General features: G+C 41.3%; 1 protein-coding gene across 3 annotated transcripts in view; it reads right to left on the reverse strand.

Annotated features, from left to right (window-relative positions):
• Positions 1-21,769, reverse strand: part of ankrd44 (ankyrin repeat domain 44) — a 32,544-nt gene extending 10,775 nt beyond the window's left edge. Inside the window, exons 1-16 of one of the 3 annotated variants that reach the window (XM_086265822.1) lie at positions 21,210-21,769; positions 14,204-14,287; positions 12,951-13,029; positions 12,477-12,547; positions 9,349-9,549; positions 8,770-8,857; positions 8,419-8,561; positions 7,481-7,693; positions 6,450-6,528; positions 6,244-6,358; positions 6,069-6,151; positions 3,126-3,189; positions 2,603-2,671; positions 2,089-2,229; positions 935-1,000; positions 201-312 (exon numbers count right to left, since the gene is read on the reverse strand). In XM_086265822.1, coding sequence (XP_086121948.1) covers positions 201-312; positions 935-1,000; positions 2,089-2,229; positions 2,603-2,671; positions 3,126-3,189; positions 6,069-6,151; positions 6,244-6,358; positions 6,450-6,528; positions 7,481-7,693; positions 8,419-8,561; positions 8,770-8,857; positions 9,349-9,549; positions 12,477-12,547; positions 12,951-13,029; positions 14,204-14,287; positions 21,210-21,236 — 1,635 coding nt within the window. In that variant the 5' untranslated portion in view covers positions 21,237-21,769. Of the gene's footprint in view, positions 1-200; positions 313-934; positions 1,001-2,088; positions 2,230-2,602; positions 2,672-3,125; positions 3,235-6,068; positions 6,152-6,243; positions 6,359-6,449; positions 6,529-7,480; positions 7,694-8,418; positions 8,562-8,769; positions 8,858-9,348; positions 9,550-12,476; positions 12,548-12,950; positions 13,030-14,203; positions 14,288-15,012; positions 15,247-21,209 lie in introns of those variants that run through there. The other 2 variants (XM_086265821.1, XM_086265823.1) reach the window with 2 other exon arrangements.
• Between the last annotated feature and the right edge of the window lie 3,960 nt (positions 21,770-25,729).

Below are 25,729 nucleotides of genomic sequence, written 5' to 3' on the forward strand. Positions count from 1 at the left end.
TTGACTGACTGAGAGAGCTAGGAAAGGGGGGCAGAGAGCGGGGACAATATAAAGCAAATTTTCAGTGACTCTCAGAGGCTACGGTGACCACCGGTCTATCCCTAGCTGATGCTACTCTTTCCCCATTAATAGCCCTGGTTGGGGCACACTGGGGTAAGGGGCTAAGGTGTGCTATGTGTCACACGTTTGTGTAAACTGACCAGTTCTAGACAGTGCCTGTGTCCATAGGCTGCGGCGTAGTGGACAGGGTTGTAACCCTGTTTGTCTTTCAGTGAGGCCGTAGCACCGCTCTGAAGCAGGAACTCCAAACATCTGCAACACAAACATGTCATTTCAGAAGGCAGCTCGAACCACAGAGAACATGCTTAAAGCACACAAGCTTATGACATCAAGATAACACCGTTTTAAATGTTTTATGTGTTTTAAATGTATAGTGGTGAGTCTTGACTGGAGCTAAATGTCAGTTACACATCACACATGTATGCTATAGACTTTGTGTTTAATGATAGTCTTTTATCGCCATTTGTTCTTTTTATTTATCCAATTTTGTTTTCTTTTTTTTACTTTTTTGTTTCTTTTTTTCATTAATAAACTTTGAGAAAACTGTGAAAATCACCTGTTATATTTCCTGTTCCATTTTTTAACATTACTATTTACTTTGATATAATCACATTTGGCTACATAGTAATAGAATTTATTAATTTTCTATACTACTATATGCTAATCATTTATTCATTACCTTCAGTGAATCAGTTTTTTTTTTAATCTAAGTATTCAGTCTATTTCATCTCTTTTTGGAGATGTCTCAAAAATGTCGTTTTTGTTGTTTACAATTTCATTTAAACAGATGCGGTTCTACCTTTCAGTTTTTGGCATGTATTGTAGATTTGTGCATAGCTTTGGTCAAATTTCAGTAGATTTTGTTCCCACTCACAGTGCTGCCTCCTTCTCCCTTTCTGCCTGAACGCCTTCACTCTCTGGCTCCAGAGCAACACGACGTCTATGAGGGAGGAGACAAACAGAGGATCAGGGTAAAAATCAGATGGGCGCAGAGATAGGATGACATTAAGTATCAATATACTACATACATACAACACGCATTAACAAAACAAAAACAAAACAGCCTAACTATGTGCTAACACGCTAACTGAACTAATACTGAACGTAAACCTGCAGACCATGCATGACTCAGTGACAGCATCACCTCTGGTTACCATGGAAACAGTAGGTATGGCTCAGCAGGTTTCTTTATGTGGTAACATAGGACAGCTAGCCAGATTTGTGATGCACCATGGAGGGGGTGTGAAGAGCTCAGCTCAGCTCCCAGCCAGGCGCTGGATAACCTGTTAACGTCTGTCTCCACTCATTTTTGTGACTGAGGTAAACGTGGAGGACTCTGCTCAACACATCTACTGAGATGCACTGATAACTTCTTCCACCTTGTGGAAACCCAACAGTGAAATGCTGCTTATACACTGATCAGCATTAGTATTTATCATTGTAATATAGTAACCAGACGTATACTGTTTCTACACAAATGCATGCAGCGTCTTTGAATGCTTGTATTGGTGCATTTATTTCTTCAGCGTTACCGTGACAGTATTAGCCAATGTGCTCATTTTAAACTAGTTGGCCTTCTCCTTTAAATGTTAAATTAACTTTTAAACCAGATGTAGTGAAGATGGTTTAATGTCAATGCAATACTTTAAAGAAATGTGTGAATACAATGTGAAAAAAGGATCATTGCCTGAAGCTTTATTTTAGCAGTACATCCAGCTGCAAACTCAGGCTCTCAAAGGAGCATTCTGCTGTTTTAAAAGCCACAGTGTGCTCAGTACAAAGATCAGAGCAGCTAATAAACAGAGTGAAGCAACAAGAGAGTCACATAGTCCCCCAAGGAACTGTCTACAACACAGCATTTTAGACTTAAACTCAAAATCAAACCGAAATAAAAAAATAATATGAATATAAATATAATTAGATAACTTTGGATTGAAAATGCCAACAACTTGACCAAGTTCAGCATATAAGAAGAAAAAAGAAAGAAGTGACTGCAGCTTTATGTAAAGTTTTTGAATGCTTGCTCACCTTCTATCCAGATCTGAGGCAGCAGCATAGTGCAGGGCGGAGCGCCCCCACTGGTCTGTGGCATTTATGGCAGTGCCACATGCCAACAGAGTCTCCAGACACTGATAGTGACGGCTGGCAGCCGCATAGTGAAGAGGAGTCCTGGAAGTGAGAGAAATTCAAATGAAGACAACAAAAGTAACTTCATTCAAAATGCAATCAAAGGGAAACAGATAAGATAAGATAAGATAAGATAAGATAAGATAACCTTTATTAGTCCCACACGTGGGAAATTTGTTTTGTCACAGCAGGAAGTGGACAGTGCAAAAGTTATGTATCAAAAATTAGAATATAATCAGAATAAATAAAGTACACAACTGTACAGAATAGAATAAAATACTATATACAGTAGAATAAAATAGAACAAAATATACCATACACAAGAATTTGAAGACCTGCTTTTTTTCTTTCCTTTTTATTTTGACGTTTCTTAAAAAGTTTAGAAAGCTGTTCTCCACACAGCAACATGAAGTACCTGCCACACTTATCTCTCCTGTTGTGGTCTCCTCCACTGCTCAGGAGCAACTTGACACAATCCACATTACTGCACAAAAACACAGAGACGGCAGTTATTACTCAAAATGACGCTTACAGGTGAAGGATTTATGATCCTTAGGCAAAAGGAAAATGTTTGGTTACTGAAAAACATGCAGCATAACACTGAACTGCTGAGCCAGGTTCTGGCAGAGGCTCCTGCCCATAGGGGGCCATGTGATTGTTGTAAGGTCTTAACATAATCAATAAATAAAACATAATCAAATTAATGCCATTAACACCATGACTTGTTCTCATATTTAGACCATCATGCCGAGGCTAACACAGGCACTGGTTTTATTCCGTTACCACAGCAGCTAATGTTATCATGTCCTGGCTGATGTCAGAACACAAATGATTTTCCATTTCTGGAAGATTTTATCATATTTGTTCCACCTGGCAATTTCTCCTCAGACCTTTGCTGCACTGACTATATTCTCATATCTGGAAAGTAATGGACTCACCCTCCGGCAGCAGCAGCGTGGAGGCAGGTCCTCCCCAGCGTATCTGGAGTGTCTATCTGAAAGCCTGCAGACAGGACCGAGTCGTTACACATTATGCTAAACCTCCGACCTGATGGGAGCAGCGCAGGGAAACGAAGGAGGGCCAGACAAGACAGCAGCAGCCATCACAGAGAGAGAGGAAGAGAAGGAGGCGGAGAGGGAGACAGGGGTTAGTGTGACAGGTGGGGAAACGAGGGTTACACAGACGATCATGCACATAGAGGAAAATACAAGGACAGGTTACACACAGAGAGAGCCACACATTTTATCTTCAGGTCAGAGACACATTCAGACAGCCTCACAGGATAAAGTGCAACAAGACAAACGGCGCAACGCAACACAGCTTGAATTAAATGGACGTTTGACACTGTAGGGTGATTAGGATTTTTACAGATACGCAGATAAATAAAGTCATCATCAAATTAATCCATTATTATGGTTCTGCAATGTTTACATGGGACGTTTTAATCAGAGGAAACGTACATTTATTTAGAGGTAAAGCTCGTTTACATTTATAGGGTTCACCTTTTGTCTGCTAATAATCCAGCAGATTACTCTGATTGTTCATCTATAGACATATTCTGCCTTTGCATTAAATATAATGGAATGAAGTAAGCACCACAAAAACTGAACAAAACTCAACAGTCATTTCTTTTTTGAAACATTGTGATTACTTAGTAGTTTCATGTAGGAACTGGGATTTCTTTTGGCACACCACCCCGTGCTAAAGTCACCACGGCACCATGAAAACACCAAAGTCACCCAGTAAAGATGGCGTCCACCATGAAACTGCTCACAACTACGTTTTTTGGAGTAACCTAGTTATTATTCCTGGAGGAGAAATTACTAGTAAATTTTTGGATGCATTTCCGAGAAGGCATTTTCTCTAAAACTGGTGGACTCGTGCTAAAGTCGTGCACATTTCTTTCCATCCTGAAACATTTACTCAGTTTAGCTTCTTAAATATGATCATTTTCAGTTTCTCCTCCGAACTGCTCATTTTAATGTTATTCTTTAGACAAAACAAGCCATGCAAAGTCATAATTTGAAAGAAATTGTGGAAATGAACAAAAAGGCCTTTAAAGAATATTTGAAACTTGTAACGGGCTGTTTCTATAGCACTGAATTATAAGTCTTACCGAGTCCAGGCTCAGATTGGCACAGGCTGCACGTACACGTGTACGCTTTCTTTCACATCCACATGATTATCAGAGTTAGACCTACAATTGCATAGCTGACAGGAAATCACTCTTGAGATCCACGGTATGAAGGATTTTGAAATCCAAGATTTAGCTGTGGGTGCAGCAAACACAGCATTCCTGACCAAACCCAGTACTGCAGCTGCACAACACACAAACACATGTAAATGACTTCTTTGTTGTTCGCTGCAGCAGCTCAGCAGAGCCATGTGAGGAGCCCAGTTTCATCCACACACAAGCGCTGGCGCCTTGTTAAATCATCAAGTTAACTGGAAGCACGAAGAAGTCGGGTCTTTTCTCAACTTTTGTTTAATGCAAAGTTTCTTCGTCTGTTTTCAGAAATAAAAGTTTAGCAGATGATATGAGAAGAAAATTATTTTACAGCACAACCAGCAGATTACTCTGATTGTTCATCTATAGACATATAGATATAAAGCAACACGGAAACTTTCTGATGTAAACAAGATAACTGCTGATAGAGGAGAATTCACAGGGATGCACTGTGTCCGGAGGGAAAATGAGTAATGAGACTGAGGCCTTGTCTTTTCAGGAGCATTGTGACCTGAATTTGGCTGGAGCTGAACGTGCCTGTGCAGAACAACAGCTGGACTCAACGCTCACTGAAGTTACACTCCAAGATGAAATTAAGACAACAGAAGTCCTCAGTCAGCACACTGAGGGCAACGTGCACATACGTAGAAATGCTGACTCGGCGTTCTTGGAACAACAAACAATAGCAAATAATTTCACTTTTTTAGACAAAAGCACATAAAACACTGTTTGTGTTTGATTGACTCAAAATGCTGTTAATGAAAATAGCATCCGTTCATGCATTTTTCATCAGCTGTTGCTAGCTAGTTATTTTTTTTTTTCAGAAACAACCAGTTCACCCTCCTCTGCTCTGTAGGCGCTTGTTGAGCAGCTACACTCTGTGCTCGTGAACTCGACTTCCTGTTCTCTGTGGACACGCTGTGATGTAGCTGACGAGTACATATAAAGAATGCTTCCTGTGACACCAGGAAAAAAAGGACCACGTAGTGCAGGCTAAAGACCAACCAATGTATCAGCTGATGTTATCTATATGCCAGTCTATCAATGTCTGCATTTATTTTTTTTAATAAATAAGAGATGGGAGAAACCTTCTTCAGGGAACTTATGAGTGTTGAAGTTGGATAGTTTGTCCACCAGAGGATGTGCCACATGTTGCCCACACCTGTTTGAAGTCCCACAAACACAACAGCCAGCTGATCGTATCAGGTCAGGCAGACAAATATTAGAGAGATCTTTTTATGTTTTGTACGTCTCAATAAGACAGGAAACATCATAGGACAATATATCTGAATTTTGAATTTTAAATCAGCTAATTTTGTTACTAATGTTAGAAAATACTGGCAATCACCAAGGTCACCACTCAGGTATCAATTTCAGAATACTAGCTGACTTCCTTCTTGTGTTATTGCATTCAGAAAATGTTCAGAAAACATGACCTCTGACATTGAGGTCAAACTCGTCCGAGATTATTATTAGACACACTTATGGTATCAATTTGAGCTTCTACATTGCCTCATTCTCAACTTTTCGCATTTACAAACATTTACTTTATTTCAAGCTTTGACTAACTTTGAAACTGTAGCACCACAGGGCAGAAAATAAGGCAAAGCTAAGTTTAACTAAATCCATCATGCACCATTTCCCAGTTAGCTACCTGACGACAGCAGCTTCCGGCAGCAGTCAGAGTGCGCATTCAAGGCAGCCAGGTGAAGAGGAAACATCCCGTGGACTCCTCGCCTTTGGAGAAAGACATGGGTATCTCTTTATCTGCATAACACGTCATTGTAACCAATAAAATTCTCAACAAGTCAACAAATAAACAAACAAACCTGGTGCAGTCGGCTCCGCTGGTGATAAGCGTGTTGATGAGGAGCTCGTGGCCATAGCGAGCAGCAATGTGAAGGGGAGTGTTGCCATCCTTGTCCACACTGTCGATCTCTCCGCCTGAAACAAAACGCAAAAAAAATAATGACCCAGTGGAGTTAAGGCAGCTTTAAGACACCGCGAGACAAACACAAGCATAAAGAAGTCTCACCGTTCTGGATGAGGGTCTGGGAGCGAGTGAACCGTCCGTGAACCGCAGTCATGTGGAGAGGACTCTTTCCATCCCGACTCTAACGTGGACAGAGAAGAAAAAAAGCTTTCAAATGAAACACGGACTTCAGACTTCAGTGTTTTTAATGAGCACCCTTAGCAGAAGAACACCCCCAAAGCGTAATGTTGCCACTTCTGTGCTCGACTCTGGGGACGGTGTTCTTTGGGTCACATTCAGTATTTTCTAGAATATTTTTACATTTCGTAATCCTCTCATTCGACATTCTAGAATCCTGGTAATATTTATCATTTAACATTCTGCAACTTCCCTGTTGCCTTTGGTGGACAAATTATGCAACATCAGCACTCATAAGATAACTGAAGGGTATTTCTCCTGTCTCTGCTTTACTTTGCAAAATTTAATTAATCAGCAAATAGCCACAGTTCATTTATTTAAACACTTTAAAATCATTTTCAAGAAAGCCCAAAATATTGACTAAAAAAGTTTTTAGCTTTAGCATTTAGCATGTTGTACCAACTAGCATGTCCACAGCATGTCTTTATCCTGTCTTCCTGCTCTCACCCCAACCGGTTGCAGCAGATGGCCCCGCCCCTCCCTGAGCCTGGTTCTGCCGGAGGTTTCTTCCTGTTAAAAGGGAGTTTTTCCTTCCCACTTTCGCCAAAGTGCTTGCTCACAGGGGGTCATATGATTGTTGGGTTTTTCTCTGTACGTATTATTGTAGGGTCTACCTTACAATATAAAGCGCCTTGAGGCGACTGTCGCTGTGATTTGGCGCTGTATAGATAAAATGAAATTGAACTGAGCTGAACTACTCGAACTGTCGACACAGACACTTCAGGTTCAATTGCAGCAGCACTCGTTTACCACAGAATACTAAAACACCTCTTAATGTGTCTAAACTTAAGTCTGTATTTTTTTGTTCCATAAAAATAAAAATAAACATCACCATTACCCTCGATATACAATAATAGCTGGGCTCCAGTCTTGCCAGTAACTATATTTCTCTGTACCTGTACATTGACTTCGGCCCCATTGTTGACCAGGAACTCCAGGCAGAGCGCTCCGTGTGTGGAGGCAGCAGCAAAGTGCAGCGGGGTGAAGCCTTTGTTGTTGGCCTGGCTGACATTGGCCCCATAATCAATCAGCTCACTGACAACAGCGTCCTGACCATTGAAACAGGCCACGTGGAGAGGCGTGTTTCCAAATGCATTGGGCTCATCTATCTGTGGTCAGAGAAAACAGAAACATATAAAGACTAGGTAAACTCTTTCAAGGTGCAAAGGGAAAACGGCACAATCAGCTCAACGTGACTAGTACTTGTCAAATCAGTTATAACGCCATTAAAAAGCAATAAAGCTAGTAAAAATATTTAGGGCATATTTGGGTTAGATAATAGTTTATGTTTAGATAAAAGTAATAGACTGTATGCTTATGCTATATGCTAGCTAAAAGAAGTGAACGAAATGGTTCACTTACTGAGGTCAGCAGCATATTTCTGAGGTATATAAGAATGAGCTGGCTCTAACTTGTGAACGATGCAATGAATGCTGGTCATGTTAGGATTGGTCTGTTCACTCAAGAAGGGACTGTCTGTCTATCTCTGTAGGGCATTCTGAAGTAAACAAGCAGGCGTATGAGTGACACGCAGAAGGAATGTTTTGAGGATTTCTTTTTAGATTCAAGGAAAATCTGACTCTATGTATCCTTTTTTTCCCTCTTTTATTTAGTTAGTGGTAGTTTTCACATTGAAACAGCAGAGCTACAGTGATGGCATTTTGAAAAGCTGGAGTGGGATCTAACTACTCTCCACAACATCCTCTCTACTGTGAGGGATCACTCGAAGCACTCGGAGTGAAAGTAAACTTCTGAATGTATTTTTGTTTGCAATGTGGACTGTTTGAAAATTAGGGACAAAAGCGTGTGTTTACGTGGGTGTATGTGTCCTGACCTCAACAGATAGGTTGAGCAGGTGTTTGACGACGGCAATCTGTCCACTGGAGGCTGCCGTGTGAAGCGGAGTGTATCCTCGTTTGTCTTTGCAGCTGATCTCTGCGCCTTTGTTTACCAGCAGGCACACCACATCCAAGTGACCTGAAGGGGGATTATAAGAAACACTGACACTCAGCTGATTGGTCGTCCTTTTCACCGAAGCACTGCTCCGATGAACCGCTGATGTCTTTGTAGACCTTAGAGGTTGTTGTTATGTTTTTGTTGGTAGGTTTTTGTTATGTTTGGACTGGTTTTCCATTTCCTTTATCTCTGTGACATGTGCTTAACAACCTTCACTTCTGTCTCTTACCCATGAAAGCTGCCCAGTGCAGAGCTCGGCCATCCTTTTTATCAAAGGCATTGATGTTGGCTCCTTTAGTGAGGAGAAGGTTTACCATCTAACAAATAAACAGAAAGGACATGAGAAGGAAATATTAGAGGGAGGTGTGCGCAACAGGATGTGTGAGCGGGCGGGTCTTTTTATAACAGCATTGTAAATCCATCTCATCTCTCAGCCCAGTCGCCGCATAAACACACCGGAGGGCCTATCGAGCAGAAATGAAGGCACCGTCCATTCAGCTCCGCTCCACAAATCTGCCGCCTCTCATTGTTAATTTTAGATCTGGCACGCTGGTGAATGATTCTGTCTAAGATGAGGAGTGCTTCAAAATGCACAGCCCACTTAATAATCCCAGTGACACAGCTGCACTCGCCCACCTGTTTCCTTCAACCAAGCTATTCAACCAGAACAGCACAAAGGACGGTTACGTCACAGCCTGTTTATTTGTGAACTGCAGTGTGAAGTGCAACCGAATGCGGCCCCACTCTGCAGCTTACGTGCTGATCATTTACTTCCAGTGCTTAAAAAGACGGCTCCAGGCTGCTTTACCTCAGTGTGGCCGTTGAGGGCAGCGTGGTGGAGAGCAGTGCGTCCACCACGATCTGACACGTTGACGCTGCTCAGCAGTGGGATGATGATCTCAGCGCATCGCAGCGCGTTATTCGCTGCTGCGACATGCAGCGGCGTCTGCCAGTTCTTGTCCCGCGCGTTCACGTCAGCAGAGTGGCGGATCAAGACTCGAACAGCCTCCTGAGGAAGAATTTGGAATTTTGCACATACCTGAATCATGTGACACCTGAATAAATGCAGTCCAAGCCTGCAGATAAACTGATCAGTCAACTGATATCTCAGAACATTATTTAACTAATGAAAGTAACGCCATTAAAACAGGGTAAGCTTCCTCTTTGTAAATCCCCTCCTGACTAACGTACTGAGACAGTTTTTACTTCAGCTCTTTTCTTTAGCTAGCGCTATCTAAGTGGTGCTAATCTTTGAAATGGGAGGAATTTTTTTAAAGTGGCTTTGAAACAAATAAATAAAGAGTTTTCTTGTAATGATGTGAGTTTATAGGTTTTTTAACGGAAGACACTCCCACTGAGATGTCACATGAAGCTCCGCATAGGCATCAATGATTTTACAATTAGCCTTAATGTTCTAATTAATATTAAAATTATCAGATATTATTTATTCTAATCTTTTTAGTATATTCACCTCATTTAGGGATTTCCTCATACTTCATGCTGTTGTTCCTACAACAGTATTTATTCTCAGTAATCAGCACATCAGTGAGAACACAGTTAAACCTGTAACACGTCCTAGGACTGTTTAACATTAACTGAGCAACATATTTTCTGTATATACAGCTGTGCAAAAGTCTTGAACCACAACTTATTTCCTTATATTTTGCTTTCAGGGAACCAGACTTGGACTACTTAATCGAATTAGAAGAAAGTACATGATAAATGGACCGATTCTTACATAGCGCTTTTCTACTCTACTGGTCTGCAGTACGGGGGCCCCACAGGGAACTGTGCTGGCACCGTTCCTCTTCACCCTGTACACTGCAGACTTCTCCATCAACTCCCCACGCTGCCACCTACAGAAGTTCTCTGATGACTCTGCCATAGTCGGCCTCATCACAGGTGAGGACGACTCAGAGTACAGACAGTGGACTGTGGACTTTGTGGACTGGTGTCAGCAGAACCACCTGCTGATCAACGCCGGGAAAACCAAGGAGTTGGTGGTGGACTACCGGAGACGCAGACCCACCACACTGACACCGGTGAACATCCAGGGAGTGGACATTGAGATAGTGGACTCTTATAGGTACCTGGGTGTTCACCTGAATAATAAACTGGACTGGAGCCACAACACTGATGCTCTTTACAGGAAGGGTCAGAGCAGACTCCACCTGCTGAGGCGGCTGAGGTCATTTGGAGTCCAGGGAGCGCTTTTAAAGACCTTCTATGACTCTGTGGTGGCATCTGTCATTTTTTTACAGTGTGGTATGTTGGAGCAGCAGTTTATCGGCAGCTGAGAGGAAGGGGTTGGATAAACTCATCAGGAAGGTCAGCTCTGTTCTGGGATGCACCTGGATCCAGTGCAGGTGGTGGGAGACAGAAGGACTCTGGCCAAAATAACATCTCTGATGGACAGAGTCTCCCACCCCATGCATGTTGCTGAACTGCAGAGCTCCTTCAGTGACAGACCGCTGCATCCTCGATGCATGAAGGAGCGTTTCCGCAGGTCCTTCCTCCCTGCAGCTGTCAGACTGTACAATCAGAACTGCTCCCAACAAACAGATGTTTACATCTGCGCTGTAACTGCAATAATTTAATCAACCAATTCGCACTACAACCTGCTTTGCCTCTTATCTGTAGTTATTTTTATTTCACTTAATAATAGTACAGTACTCTGTTTATAGTAACCATTATCCTTAATCTAAATATGTAAGAAAAATTGTGTATGTTTCTGTTCTGTGTCCTGTGTACTGTTTGTTTGTATATGTGTCTTTCTGGCTGCTGTTACAGCCAAATTTCCCCTTGTGGGACAATTAAAGGATTATTCTGTTCTACTCTGAGTACTCAAAGCACTTTACACAACTTGTACATTCACTTGAGTACTTTTGGTGTCGAACTCCTCGAGGGCCGGCGTCCTGTAACTTTTCCATGTGTCCCTGCTGCAACACAGCTAAATAATATTAGTTGGTCATTAGAAAGACTGTATAGAACTGGACTGCAGGTGGCAATTCAGCCATTTGATTCATGTCACAGCAGCTCCTGAGTGAATGAATAAGGTGCAATAAAAGTACTTTTAGAAATACATTTTTTCTTTAAAACTTGCACTTTTATTTAAATATACTTGAGTAGGGTTAGGTGTCAGGTGTGTTGCAGCAGGGACACATGGAAACACTTCAGGATACCGGCCCTCGTCATTGTCATTCCTGTGCTTACTATCTAACATTCATATGCATTCATACTCCGATGGATGCATCGGCGTTAGCATCTTGCTCAGGGATATTTGGCATGCAGACTGGAGCAGACTGAGATCGAACCCCTGACCTGCTCTACCACCTGAGCTACAGCCAACCCCAGAAGCTTGCCAAAGAGAGCTCAGGCTATGTTGGTGAATTAGGATGTTCATTCCAGACATTGACTTTCAGCCTTGTAAGAATTGTACAAACTCTGCTTTATCCTTACAAACTATATTTCCCTGGTTGTTTGGTCATGTTTCAACTTCCCATTTCCCTGGCAAAGAAATGAGGGGTGGATCAAGACTTCTGAACAGTTGGAATATCTTGCACTTAAATGTAAAGACAGTGATCAGAATTTGAAAATAAAGTTAATCTGTCACATAAATACATACAGTCTAATAAGCAAGAGCTTGCTAAAACTCTAACCACTCTTAACGTGTACATATAAACCCATGATACTTGGTATCTATAAATGGGCACACAGCCAGTGGATCCTTCAGCTAGTCCTGCTATGATGAATTACCAGTATGGATACTGGGAGTTATGCAGCCAATGAACTGCTGTAACCCAGATTCCTTAAGATGGAGAACAGCGTGAGTTCTGGTTGAGACCTGAAAAGAAAAGTCATCTGTCTGCTTTCATGTAAAACACACCGAGGTTCCCTGACTGCACTGCCTGTGTGTGTGTGTGTGTGTGTTTTCACCTCACTCCGAGATGCAACAGCGCGATGGAGAGGGGTCAGCCACATGTTATCTTTGGCGTTGACACGTGCCCCTGCAGAGCAGAAACACAGCATGGCAAACACGGAAAAGATGTAACTTCACGTTTACAAAGCACTCTGGAAATTTCCTCACAGCTCCAGGAAACACCAGCCTTCCACTTCCATCAACTAACATGAGCCTTAGATGCATCCATACGGTGATTACTTTCACCAGAAAATGATGAAGCATATTGAGGGCGACAGTCAGGACGCTAGTGGCCGGGCTACGTAAAGTTTTAGCCAATTTAATATTATCAAAACAATGTAGGGGTTTGTTTGTGTGTTTGTTTTTAAATTGGACACGAGCTAACTGTATTTTATCTGGGATGCTTTAAATGTCATAAAGCTCCACATCTACATTCATTCAATAAAAAACAACAACAAAAACAGCTGAAATCTGCAAGAAAGACGTTTTACCCGAGAGGATGAGGAGTTCGGTGATCTCGCCATCGCCCAGGAAGGCTGCTGCATGCAGCGGAGTGCGCTTCTCTGCATCCTGATGGAGGAACAGTGGTGCGTTATGAGACAAGTGACCCTCCCACATATGAGCACATGTCACACAGTTACAGTCCTAATTGTCTTCTGGCAATTTTCCCTCTGTGATGGTTTCTGTTATCTGCTTGTATGACTTTGCGGCTGTTTGATCGAGTCTCTGTGGTTGTTGTCGTGGGGGGGGTTGCCCCTTTGTGGTCGTTTCTGTGTCTCTGTGTGGCAGTTATATGTGTCTTTATGTTTCTTTGGGGGTGTTTTTTGTCTATGTGTGGCTCTTTTGTACATGCTTGCAGTTGTTCTGCATTTTTCTCGAAGGCAAAGCCAGTCTGCACAGCAACATTTAGAGCGCTCTGTGGAGTTTTCCTGTAAACACAAAAGCCTCTGTTTACATTTACCAAACATACAGCGTACCATCAACAGATGGATCTGATAACGAAATCTATAAGTATTTAAATCCAGTGCTATTTCCATTCATGCAGCTGGTATGAAGTCACAGATGAGTAGAGGATCAGTGACCTCGTGCTCAGAGCGTCTCATTGAATAAATGCCCATCACACTGGCTGAGTGGGCTGACATAAGCAGAGAGGACAGCCCCGACATGTGTTGTGTATTTATACCCATATGAGCAGATGTGTAAATAAACACTCACCCTGAACTCTGGTTTTACTGATTCTTAACTCGGAGCCCTAATTCCCTCATTCTAAAACAGGAAGTGGGGGTTGGAACGAAGAAAAAGGTGGTTGCCACCGAGTCCAGTTTTATTTCCCTAAAAGCTGACTTTGGGCAAAGGAAACTTTTTCTGCACTAAAACATGCACGCTTACAGACGATGGCGAGAACACAAGTGCTTTGTGTGAATATTTGTGTCCTGGATGAACAGAGTTATGGTGAAACCACTTAAATTAGATTGATATTCTTTATAAATTCAGCACATGCAGGGTGAACTTTTTATCATGTGTCACTTATACACATCTGTCATGTTTATAAATGTAGAAACCAAGAGCTAAAAAAAAAAAAAGAGCTCACTCTTCCTCCACTTCACAGCAGCAGCCAGTGAGGTAAATACCTGCATACAGTTTATTTGTGAATACAAACCATCTGCTCTGTGGAAAATATGAATAGGTGAGTGTTTCACATGCACAGAGACAGAATGCCTGTTTGGTGTACATGTGACCATACCAGAGCGTTGATGTCTTCAGACTTGTATATGAGCATACGGATCTCTTCAGAATCTCCACTGAAGATTGCCTGGATGAGAGGAGGCTGTGGGGACGAGAAAGAACAGTCACGTGACCACTACGGCCGTTACAAAAGGCTATGATCCTTCCCACGGTATGAAGTGCTGCCTATGTGTGCAGTACTTAAAGCTGCAGCGTGTACAAAAACTGCAGACTGTACACAAAAGAAATGCAAGCCTTCCCTTACTTCTTATATCTCCCGTTTCTCTGTGAGACAGAGAAACTACTGTGGAAAATTTTTGGTAGATACACATCACAAAAATAAAAAAGGGCTCAGTGTCTCCGATGCCCCTATTATTCTTTTCAGGATGAGAGAGGTGAGGTAAATACAGGCCCAAACAGCAGATATCAGAGGCTTTTGAGGAATGCAAAAACACAGAAAACTGGGACAACATGTGGCGGACTTAAAGGCCAGTTTTTAGGTTCAGGTTCATGCAGGTTTTGCTAAACAGTATTAAAGCCAAATATGTTCTTTAAATGTTTGTATTAAATAAATAAATAAATTTAACAATCAAAATTGTCACGAGTGAAACAGCAGCCAATGTCCAAAGGCAAACCCTGAAAAGGAAGATTCTGACAAATTAGAACAAGTTCTGGTTCTTTGGAAGCAAAGTATGGGAATATCATTTTTCCTGATTACATTTCTGTTAACGATTAACCTGTTTTGAAACAAGCATGGATTAAATTCTGAAACACAATCATGATCTATGCACTGACATTATATAAACTCATGACTTTTTAAAACTGTACCTCTATTTTCTACTTTAGCCTATGAGGATTGCAGGTAATGTACCCAGTTTAGGTTCAGTTTATCTCATTCTGCTTAATCTATTAAATTATCAGCTAGCTTTATTTTGTTTAGGTTATTGTATCTAATGTACAATAACCTAAACAAAATAAAGTCATTATCACTGGTGTTATACTATTTGGGCTAAAATAGCAGGTGATGTTAGCTTGTTCAGGCTAGCAAAGGAGCTAACTATTCTTTTTTTTAGGCTAGTATGTTATGTTGCTATGATATCATTGTCATAGCAACATCAGTAGCAGGTTAATATCATTACAAAAAATTTTAAGCATTAATATCTAAATATGTTTCTTTATTGTTATTTTTATAAATTATTAATATTCTGAAGGCGGCAAATTTGTATTGGAGAACAAGAGTAACAGGATGCTAAGGACTACCAGTTTTTAGAAAATGATTTTTTTAAAGACAACAGCAAATGCTCCCATTTGAAAACGTGAAAAACAAACAGATATAGCTCCTTTACTTAAAAAAATACTAAAAACACAATTACAAATATAGTCAAAATGTCTCAATTTAAAATTTTGCAAAATTGAAACCGAAATGTAGATGATGTGTAGATTGTGCTCATTGTGTTATTTATGAACCAGGCTGAGCAGAGGGAGGCCTCACTTCACTTCCTGTGCGTTTCTGCTACTCCTGCCTCACTTCCTGTTACACAGTCTCTCCTTCTCAGAAACCTGAGAGAGGAACCAACCACAGAGAAGTTTTTCACTTCTGCTTTAAAAAATACAGCACGCCACAACACTTCTTCCTCATCTGACTGTTTCATTCCCCTGAATGTAATTTTGCTGCAGCATCCATCATCTCACTCACTGCTGAGAGTGAAGGCAGACACGTGTGCACAGCATGTCGCAGGACTGTAGCTGTTACTTTTACTTGCAGTACACAGGAGTTGCTTTTCTACCACACTAATGTTTAAAGCTGCTAGTTCAGATCAGATCTAATGTGTAACACTGACAGAGTCACACAATAATGCAAATGAGCTCATCTATGCTCGTTCCCACACTCACAAAGTTGCAGTGATGGAGTCAGGATTATAGGCATATTTAGCTCGATGCTTAGTGGCTGTAACAAAAACACTCAGCTGGCATCTCTCAGGAGTTGGCTGGTACTGCCACAAGAAGGCAACGATTCATAGGATGTGTCAGGGGAATACCTTAGTAGAAAAGCTAGTGTCCTCTGTTGGGAACTCTAGTAAATAAATCCAATAACTCAGAGAAATGCTAAGTGAGAAATGCAGTGAAGCTTGAGGAAGACAGGTTTAGACAGGAAATGACATCAGGACTTGGCTTTCTGCACTAGTCTTCCTGGTATATCATCCCCACAGGCTATTTCAAACACAGGAGCTCATTATTGCAGCTTGCACACATACACGCACGCAAACACAAACACACACACACACACACTTCCCATTAGCCTTAAGGCAGAACCAATGTGACCAACATCCCGTTAGTAACCAATAACAATGAGAAAATGCTCTTCAACGTGCAGTGTCAGCCTGCCGGTAACAGCCAAACATATTTGGCCATAACATATGCCTTTTTGTGTTAAGGATCTAATAATTATATATTTTAAATAAAAAGTCACACTTCTTCTATTCTCAAGTTCAAGTATGTCAACTGTTTAAAAGGCCCAAACTCTATAAATCAGAGAAATCGAACACGTGCTCACACAAGAGCTACTAGAAGAAAATTTTTGCAGTAACTCTGAAAGCTGATGAATATTTTTACTACTTTTTTGGTGGTGACTACAGACCAAAGAAAGTCAGTGACGTTCAGCAGTTTCAAGTGACTACTGGCAAAAAAACAAAACCACTAGTGCCTTGAAGTAGGCATGTCCCAATATAAACCTATCTCAACTTTGAGGTGTGCAACCAATGAGACTGCAGAACACATATGACTCTGTAATAAATACTTTAAAGGTTCTCCATTCACTAAAATTAAAAACAAAAGACAATGTTGATCTCTTTAAATGTTACTGTTTTATGACATCTACACCTGGTGTAATCCTCTACAAAGCCTGGATTTAACAACAGGTTATAGGGATGCGGGAGATGTTTTTAACACTAGTTACTAGTCAGGAGCCATTGTTGTTTGTGGAGTAGCAATGCTTCCAAAGGCTAATGTTAGCTTAACATTTATGAAAGCACCTGACCTTATTTTTCTTTGGTCTAAATCAGTAATTAATAGAACCCTGTTTGGGCCACAAACAGCAGAAGACGTGGAAATTCACTGAGCTTTATTTGTTGGTGCAAAAATGAAGCCAAGATGAAAGTTCCTTAAACCTAAATTCCACGTGAAGGCCAAAGACGTGGTTGCAAGACGACTAATGTTGTCCAGTTTAGATTCATCAATCAGCTACCATTAACATGTTTTGGCTTGTGCTATCCTGTTTAAGCTAATGGAGTGCTGCTTCTAAAAGCAAGCTGGGTCATTAGCATTCAGTACATGTGTTTTTTGGGGGAATTTCTGAACACTGATTTTACTAATCGTGAACAAGAACCGAGTGGAACCAGCTATTAGAACCTGAGGTTCTGGGCCGGTGCAGGACAATCCTCTCTCCACCTTATACTGCACAAACATCCTGCATCTGATTACCAATGTTTTCATTCCACTGGCATCCTCCAAACACACTAGCAGGCTAATCTGAAATATATGTGCTCTGCAACAATGCCTTCATTTCCGCTGATGCCTGAGGTAACAGGCCTCATACTGGCTCAGTCTCTTCTCCTCAGGCTCAGTGGCACACTTCAGACTTCCTCAAACAGTGAAAGCGTAACAAGTTTCGTTTTGTCCTTGTAATTACCTGGAAACGTTCCTTGTAATTTCCTGAACACGATCCACTATTCAGCTTTGTAAAGACAATCCTATGGTTTGGGGCTAATTATAAAGAAAGTTGAGAACGTTTTGAAAGTTGAGTTTAACACGAACAATTACGTATTTGAAAAGGACAAAATCGTTCCCATTTACTTCTGTTTGCAGTCATTTTTAAAGAGGTCTCAATGTTTCACCTGCTTCAAATCGTGTGCAAATCTACAACAGACACATAACTGTGCTTTGGCACAAAGTCAGAAGTCAACGACTTCCTGTACTTCCTTTGTGTTCTGCGATGAGTTTTTTTTTTACCCCACAGAGTCTTTCATTTCCACGCACGCACAAAAAACGAGAGAGAAAAAAAAAGTTGATGTTTATTCACAAACACATCCGAGGAATTTTAGACATGACGTCAACCTCGGAATCAATTCAGCAGATGACAAGTTAAAAGCGACGTTACAGCAGTGGGATTGTTATGGTACCCGCTGTTGATAAGCCCGGGATGAAAAGAAAAAAGTTTGAGGCATCCAGTTATCAGGCATCATCAGCATGTCTGAAAATAACAGGAAGTGCTACACTTCTAGGTCATACACACAGACACACACACACACACTCTGACAGCAGCTCTTGCTTCCCTCAAGACATATCTCACATGGCCACATGAGAGCTCTGCAGAGAGATGCTGAGTCAGTTAACGTTGAAAAAAAATCTTAATGTGAGATTATGAAGGACCTCTGAGGGTCGTGATTCTCAAAGTCCTGTTTTAATAGGTGGTGTTGCTTTTGAATTTTTATTTACAAAATCACGTACTTTTACACTTCCATGCTCACATCTGCTCAGAGAGGTGTGTATCTGTGCTGCTGCCCACAGAGAGATCTTTGTAGTCACTGTGTATCTCTTCATTTTCTGCCCATATGTAGCTGGTTGTCTATGTGCAGCCATCATTTGTCTATTTGTAGCTGTTGTGTGTCTTTGTTATCAACAACTATCTCTTTGTAGCCAGTAAGTGTCTCTTTGTAGCAATATTGTGTCCTGTAGCTGTTACAAGTTTCTTTGTAGCCTTTAAATGTTTCTTTGTCACGTTTGTGATTCTTTTTGTAGCAGTTTGTCTAATTGTACTTTTTAACCAGTGTGTGACTGTAAAGTAACATAACAGTCGCAGACTGTGCCCGAGTTTTAAATGTAAATGTTCAAATTTATATTTCTCTGAACACCTTTAGGGCTGCTTGTTTATGACTTGTTTAAATAAAAATTCTTATTTTTCCACCTCTGCTGAAGAGTACTGTACACATCATGTCAAGTATGTCTCCTTGGGACAATTTAAATTTTTGGAGTTGGAGGTCATTTTGGAGGTCCTTCACAAGGAATCTGAAACATTACAGCACTGCTGATATACAGCCAGTAAGCATTTCTAACATTTTCATTGTGGGGCACAGGTACAGGGACCATACAAATGCACTCTTTGTCAAAATGCAAGCTATTAAATTCCAAGGCTTGGTGCAGCTTAAAACAGTGCAAATAATGTATAAAGTAAGAAATAAATTGCTTCCAAAAGAAATCTGTAAATTGTTCATAGAAAGAGAAAGTGGGTATAACTTAAGAGGGAAATGGAATTTAAAAATACAAAGTGCTAGAACAACTTTAAAAACTACGTCTATCTCAATTGCAGGAGTTAAATTATGGAACAGTCTAACAGAAAAGAAAGTAAAAACATAAACCAGTTTAAATTAAAATATAAAAACCTAATTTTAAATAAGTATAAGAATGAAGAAAACAGGGTTAACCCAGGACGGTAATGTTGCTGGAAATGCTGTTTCAGTTCTTTTTGGGGTTTTTTTTGTTTGTTTGTTTGTTTTTCCATAACTTGTGAATCTGCAAAGTTACACATTCTGTATTTTTCATATGAAAGAAACTATACTGTGGTGGGGTTTGCTTATTTCTTGTTTTTGATTTATGTATGTTTGTTTTGTTTTGCTTTATTTTTGTTTCATATGTTGTTTGTTTAATTTAAGACTAAAAGAATTTGCTCGATTTGTTGATATCTTGAAATTAACAAGAGCCAAACTGATAGCTGTGAATGACTTCAACTAATAATTCAAACCTCAAATTTAGTCTGTGTACTTTAAATTTAAAGAAAAAAGAAAAAAAAGAAACACTGTGGTTGAAAAATTGAGTTTCAAAAAAATGGACAGGTTAAAATCATTTTAATATTATACTGAATAATTCATCAAGTAAATATTTCAGCCAGAATTCTACATAAAAATTGTCTGATTAAATCGCCTTCAAAGTAAAATATTCTCTAAGCTCCTCTTCGACATGTTCAAGGTGAAACAATCAGTCAATAAACAGAAAAAGAATTTCTTTAAGAAAAATTTTAAAACAATACCCACTGAACGAAGATTTTAGCTTTTTCAAAGACAACTTTAAATTTTGCGGTTTAATTACAGAGCACAATAGCTTCTGATTATCAGCTAGTTCATTAATTCACAGTTTACCACTGAACAGATTAGAAAAGCACTATATAAGAAGAAAAGCAGGATCTATAAGAACAAAAGACATACTTGGCTTTTGTTCATTTTTACCAAGAAGCAAGTTTAATAAGTCAGTTACAGATTAATTACACTATACTGTGTGCACCAAAATGCACATTTTATATGAGTGTTTTTAAAAGATTTTAAATGAAATGATGATAAATCATCTCATGGGCAAAAGATGGCCCAGAAGTAGAAGCAATACAATTTACATGGGCTGAGTGTTACTACTCTGCAGGCTTTCAGAAACTGGCCAATGGGTTTGAAGGCGGACTTTTAGGGAGGGGACCTTAAAGAGGAAGGAGCTGAAGCAGCCTGATTCAGACAGGTTGCACTGAGAGGATGCATAAAGAGTCAGTGATCCATACTTACAACTGTGAACTGTGCGAGTCTATTTTAGCAAAGTCCAAGAATACAAAGCTTGAAAGTATTGTTTTCAAACTTAGGGGCCTTCCCTGGGACATACTCGGGTACTTTGACTTCAACACAGTAGTTACTGAAGACATTAACAGCTTACAGGAGGAAACAGAACAGGAAATGTGAGACAGATGAGCTGTCACCATTTTAACGACATTTACAACAAATAATAAGGCCATTTTCTTTTTTTAGTGTTATGCTAATTTATTGATAGAGTCCTGTGCCCAATCTGTAGGGAAGGAATCTATTTTATTATTTTCTAGGCTGTATAAAACTAAATAGCACAACATGTGCTACTGAAACACTTTCCTACCACACAGGAGGAGAAATACTGTGCTTCTGCAGGTCTGGAAGCTAAGCTAACTGGCTAGCTGGTCCTACCTGGTCGGCCAGTTTGAGAACAGCCATCTCTGGGTCAGCTCTGGCTGCACATCCACTCCCTCCGACACCGCAGCACCATGCACGGTGCGATGCTGAGCCCCGCTCCGCCTCTCCTTTCTCCGCTCTTCCCACGGGACTTGAGGCGACTAGGTGTAGCGGTGTGGCTTTGTAGCTCTCTAGGAGTCTCACGGGCAGACGCTGAGGGTGATGGAGGCCGGGCCGAGCACCAGGGCCATCAGCCCCGTTCCACTGACGCTATCTGCGGCTACGCTGCTGAGCACAGTCGGCCGCTCGGAGTCGCTGGGAGGCGGGGAAGCAGGAACGGCTCGACCGACCGGTGTAAACAATCCGCATTTATGGCTGCTGCTGCTGATCTTCTGTTGATGCTTCTGCAAGAATATTCCAAGCGTCTCTGCGAGCTGTACACCGCCCACAGAAGGCTCTCTATCCCCCAGACTGCACAGCCTGTAAGCCTCCCAGAGAGGCAGCCAGGGTGAAGTCAGCTGAACGGAGATCACACAGGAAGTTCGTGCTTGTCTCTTTAGATGCAGAAGTGGAGGAGAAGCTTCCTCAGCATCAACAACAAGCAGAATACCCCTCGCTGCTGCCATCCACTGGATACAGAGAGAGGCCGAAACGCAGTTACACGATCCAAAAATAAGTAACACAAAGCATGAAAAATGAATGCGTGTAAAGAGAGATGGCTGTGATGACTGCAGTGATGTAGGTTATATAAAGACGTAGTGTAATTTTCATTCCAGATATTTGTTCATGAATTAGTCCCACTTCAAGTGACAAATGTAATTTCTGGTAAGATGGGCAGACATCAAGCACCATGTAGACAGAGCAGATTGTTCTTTGTGGACTAAAACCAGTTTAATCCATCCATCCTGCCTGGGAGCTCCATATTCCACATCTGCTATCCATCCTCTGCACATGTTCATACCATCTCAGGCTTGCCTCTAACGCTGTCTCCAAAATGCTCAATCTAAACTGTCCCTCCGATGTACTAATTTCTAATCCTGGTCATACTGAGATGAAAACTTTAACGTCTTCAGCTCTGCCACGTCCAGCTTGACTTCCCATCTTTTTGTTAGTGCTACAGTCTCCAAAACACACTACATGGCAGCAGGTCTCACTACCATCTTGTAAACCTTCCCTTTCACATTCATCTTCACCCACTCCACTTTGTTTGCACTCTCTTCTATACACTTCATTTCACTTTTATTTGTAGAGCACCAAAATCGCAACAGAAGCCACCTCAAAAAGCTGTGGTCTTTAAGGCAAAGACCCTACAATAATACTGAGAAAACCCCAGCAATCAAATTCCTCCTTTGAGAAGCACTTGGCGACAGTGGGAAGGAAAAGTTTTTAACAGGAAGAAAGCTCCGGCAGAACCAGGCACAGGGAGCGGCAGCTATCTGCCCTGACCCAGATCTTTGTGCTTTGTGCTTCTGATGGTTGACCCCGGGTATTTAAACTCATTTACCTTCACTCTCTGTAGTCCTTGCATGTTCATCTTTTCACTGGTCTATCTCTCATTCACACATATGTGTTCTGTCTTGCTTTTACTAACTTTCATTCCTTTTCTCTCCAGTGCATACCTCCACCTCTCCATACTCTCCTCCACCTGCTTCCTACTCTGCAAACATCCTGGCTGCCATCATCATCAACCTGTCCATTGCCGCTGTGAACAAGAAGGGGCTCAGAGCCAATCCCTGATGTAATCCCACCCCCACTTTGAACACCTCCGGCACTCCTTCCAGACATCTCACCACTGTCTTGCTGTCCTGACTTCCTCGTGCATTTCTACAGTTCCTCTTTCTCAAGATCCACAAAGAATTGACAGTCACAGTGCAACTCCCGACCTCTACACTTCTCTATTAACACCCTCAAAGCAAACATCACATCTGTAGTGCACTTTCTTAGCACAAAGCCATTCTGCTGCTCACTGTTCATCACCTCTCTTCTGCTCTACAGTTGTGGTGAACATTTTACACACTCCTGGTGTACAGGGACCTTGGTGGTCCGATCCTGGCTGCTCCAGTCTCAAGTCTGCATCCCTAAGTAACTAACTCATCTCACTTCCTGCCTACATTCTCCGCCGACACCACCTTGCAGTCTCATATGTTTTTCGGATTGCACTTTCTGTAGTAGAAGTACTCCACCTGTGTGCACCTTCCTACTTTCTTATAGATCATCCAACTTACTCCAGATTTCCTTTCTTTTCTACCTGAAACCCAACCTTTAGTGCACTGACCCCCACTGCTCCTGGCTTTGCTTCTCTTACACCTGGTCTGTGCAAGTCATATATCTATCTTTCCTTCTTTCCATCGTGTTATCCAGCTCTCTTCCTTTGCCGATCACAGTCCCTACATTTAAAGACCCAACTCTCAACCCCAAACTCCTGCCTTTCCTTCTCTCTTGTCTCTGAAGATGCCTTTCCCCTTTCTTCTTCTTCCATTGTCTGCAACAAACATAGTTTATGAACAGTGAGTACACTGGCTTGTGGCCCAGCCATGGCTGGGTTAGACTAAACTTTAAACCACATCTTTACCCTAAAACATTGTGATTTAACTCATGTAGACTTTTTTTTGTCCCTACAAGGAAGTTTTAGAGGGCAATACTTAACTTATGACTTACATTGTTATCCTGAATATTTCCAAACCTAAACTTAAGGTAAATATTCCCCCTAAAATATAACCATCTACCTTTTGGGGACTGACTTTTTTGTCCCAGTAAGGAAGTTAAGAAGCCACAGTACAAGTACACAGTCTGTGTGGTTTTCATGCATTTCTGTTAGTTGTGCGTTCTAAAGGTTATAACGGAAGGAAACTGAAGGAAGTACGGTGCTGTGCTGTCTCTTGAACTTTTACTCACAGAGAAATGTCTCAATAGACTCTGGATGGTTCTCATAGGGTAAATAATAACGACACAAGTCTTTTTGTAGTCCAATGAAAAATTTAGCCAAACTGAGACCTTTAATTTATGAACAAATGTGTTAGCAAATCCTGACATTCAGAAGCTGATACAGCAAAATATGTGATCATACCAGTCACTTCCATAACTGTTGCATGAGACAACACAAAAATCAAGCCTATATTATTCTAATTTTAGCCAAATGTAATATTTTTTTAGGTAGAATATAACATGTAAGTTTACATACATGCAGCAATGATTTGCAAATCTCATAAAACCATATTTTTTCACAAAAGAACAGAGAAGATATGTTGGATGTTTAATTGGAGGGGGGGCGGGGGGGATCACTGTGTAGCAACCCCTCTTTGTTTAACAGCAGTCCGATTCTTGTCTCATATTAGATTGTGGCTGCTCAACAGTCCTGACTCTTCTGCTATAAAGTCATTGGAAAAGCTGAAGTATGCAGTTTAGCATTGTCTTTCTGAAATATGTGAGGCCTTCAATGAAAAGTATGTGATATGGATGGGATTATATCTTTCTCTAAAACCAGTATATACCTTTTAGCATTACAGACATCCCCTAAGTTTCCAGATGGAACTGAGCAATGATAACAAGCCAGGTGGTCAGTCTATTCTTTAGTCTGGAGGATGCCCGGTTCATGATTTCCAGAAACGAATTTCAAAGTTCAGTTTATCGTGGGGCGATCGTGGCTCGAGTTGGCAGTTCGTCTTGTAATTGTAAAGTTGCCGGTTCGAGCCCCGGCTCCGACAGTCTCGGTCGTTGTGTCCTTGGGCAAGACACTTCACCCGTTGCCTACTGATGGTGGTCAGAGGGCCCGGTGGCGCCAGTGTCCGGCAGCCTCGCCTCTGTCAGTGCGCCCCAGGGTGGCTGTGGCTACAATGTAGCTTACCATCACCAGTGTGTGAATGGGTGGATGACTGAATGTAGTGTAAAGTGCTTTGGGGTTCTTAGGGACTAAGTAAAGTGCTATACAAATACAGGCCATTTACCATTTTTTACCATTTATCTGAACACAGAAGAGTGTTCCGCTTTACCTTAGTGGATTTTCAATAAGCTTTCACCCAGGTGTTTCGGGATTCCTGATTCCTGAGTCCATGCAGTGATTACCTTAACATAATCATGCCGTCTGAGTGCTTGGAGGTCATGGGCATCCAATATTGATTTTATGGCTTGACCGTTGTGAGATTTCTCCAGATTCTCTGACTCTTTTGTACTGTACATGAGGAGGAGGAGCATCACTGTGAAACTGTTCCATAATTAATAGGCAGTGTTTTGCAGATTGGGGAAGATCTGTCCACTGTTACTTCTGAGAAACGATGCCTCTCTAAGATGCTCCTTTTCACTCAAGCAATGCTACCAGCATGTTGGCACTTACTATACCTCGTCAATGTTTTCCTTAAAAACAAACAGAAGTTTTGCTTGATTTACTCTGCTCTGCAGTAGCGTTGCTTTTCATCCACAGATAAAAATCATTTTTATCTTACCCTGGGTCTTGACACAGCTGTTCCGATTGGGTGCTGTAGCCCCTGGTTTTGATGACATGTGGGATGGTGTGTGGCTATTTACCACAAGAGGGACAT

This window comes from Aulonocara sp. 'chitande type north' Nkhata Bay, linkage group LG16 (genome assembly GCF_057382095.1).
Source record: "Aulonocara sp. 'chitande type north' Nkhata Bay isolate Kocher_YH1m ecotype deep benthic linkage group LG16, A_spYH_male_GT1.1, whole genome shotgun sequence".
NCBI classification, from domain to species: domain Eukaryota; kingdom Metazoa; phylum Chordata; class Actinopteri; order Cichliformes; family Cichlidae; genus Aulonocara; species Aulonocara sp. 'chitande type north' Nkhata Bay.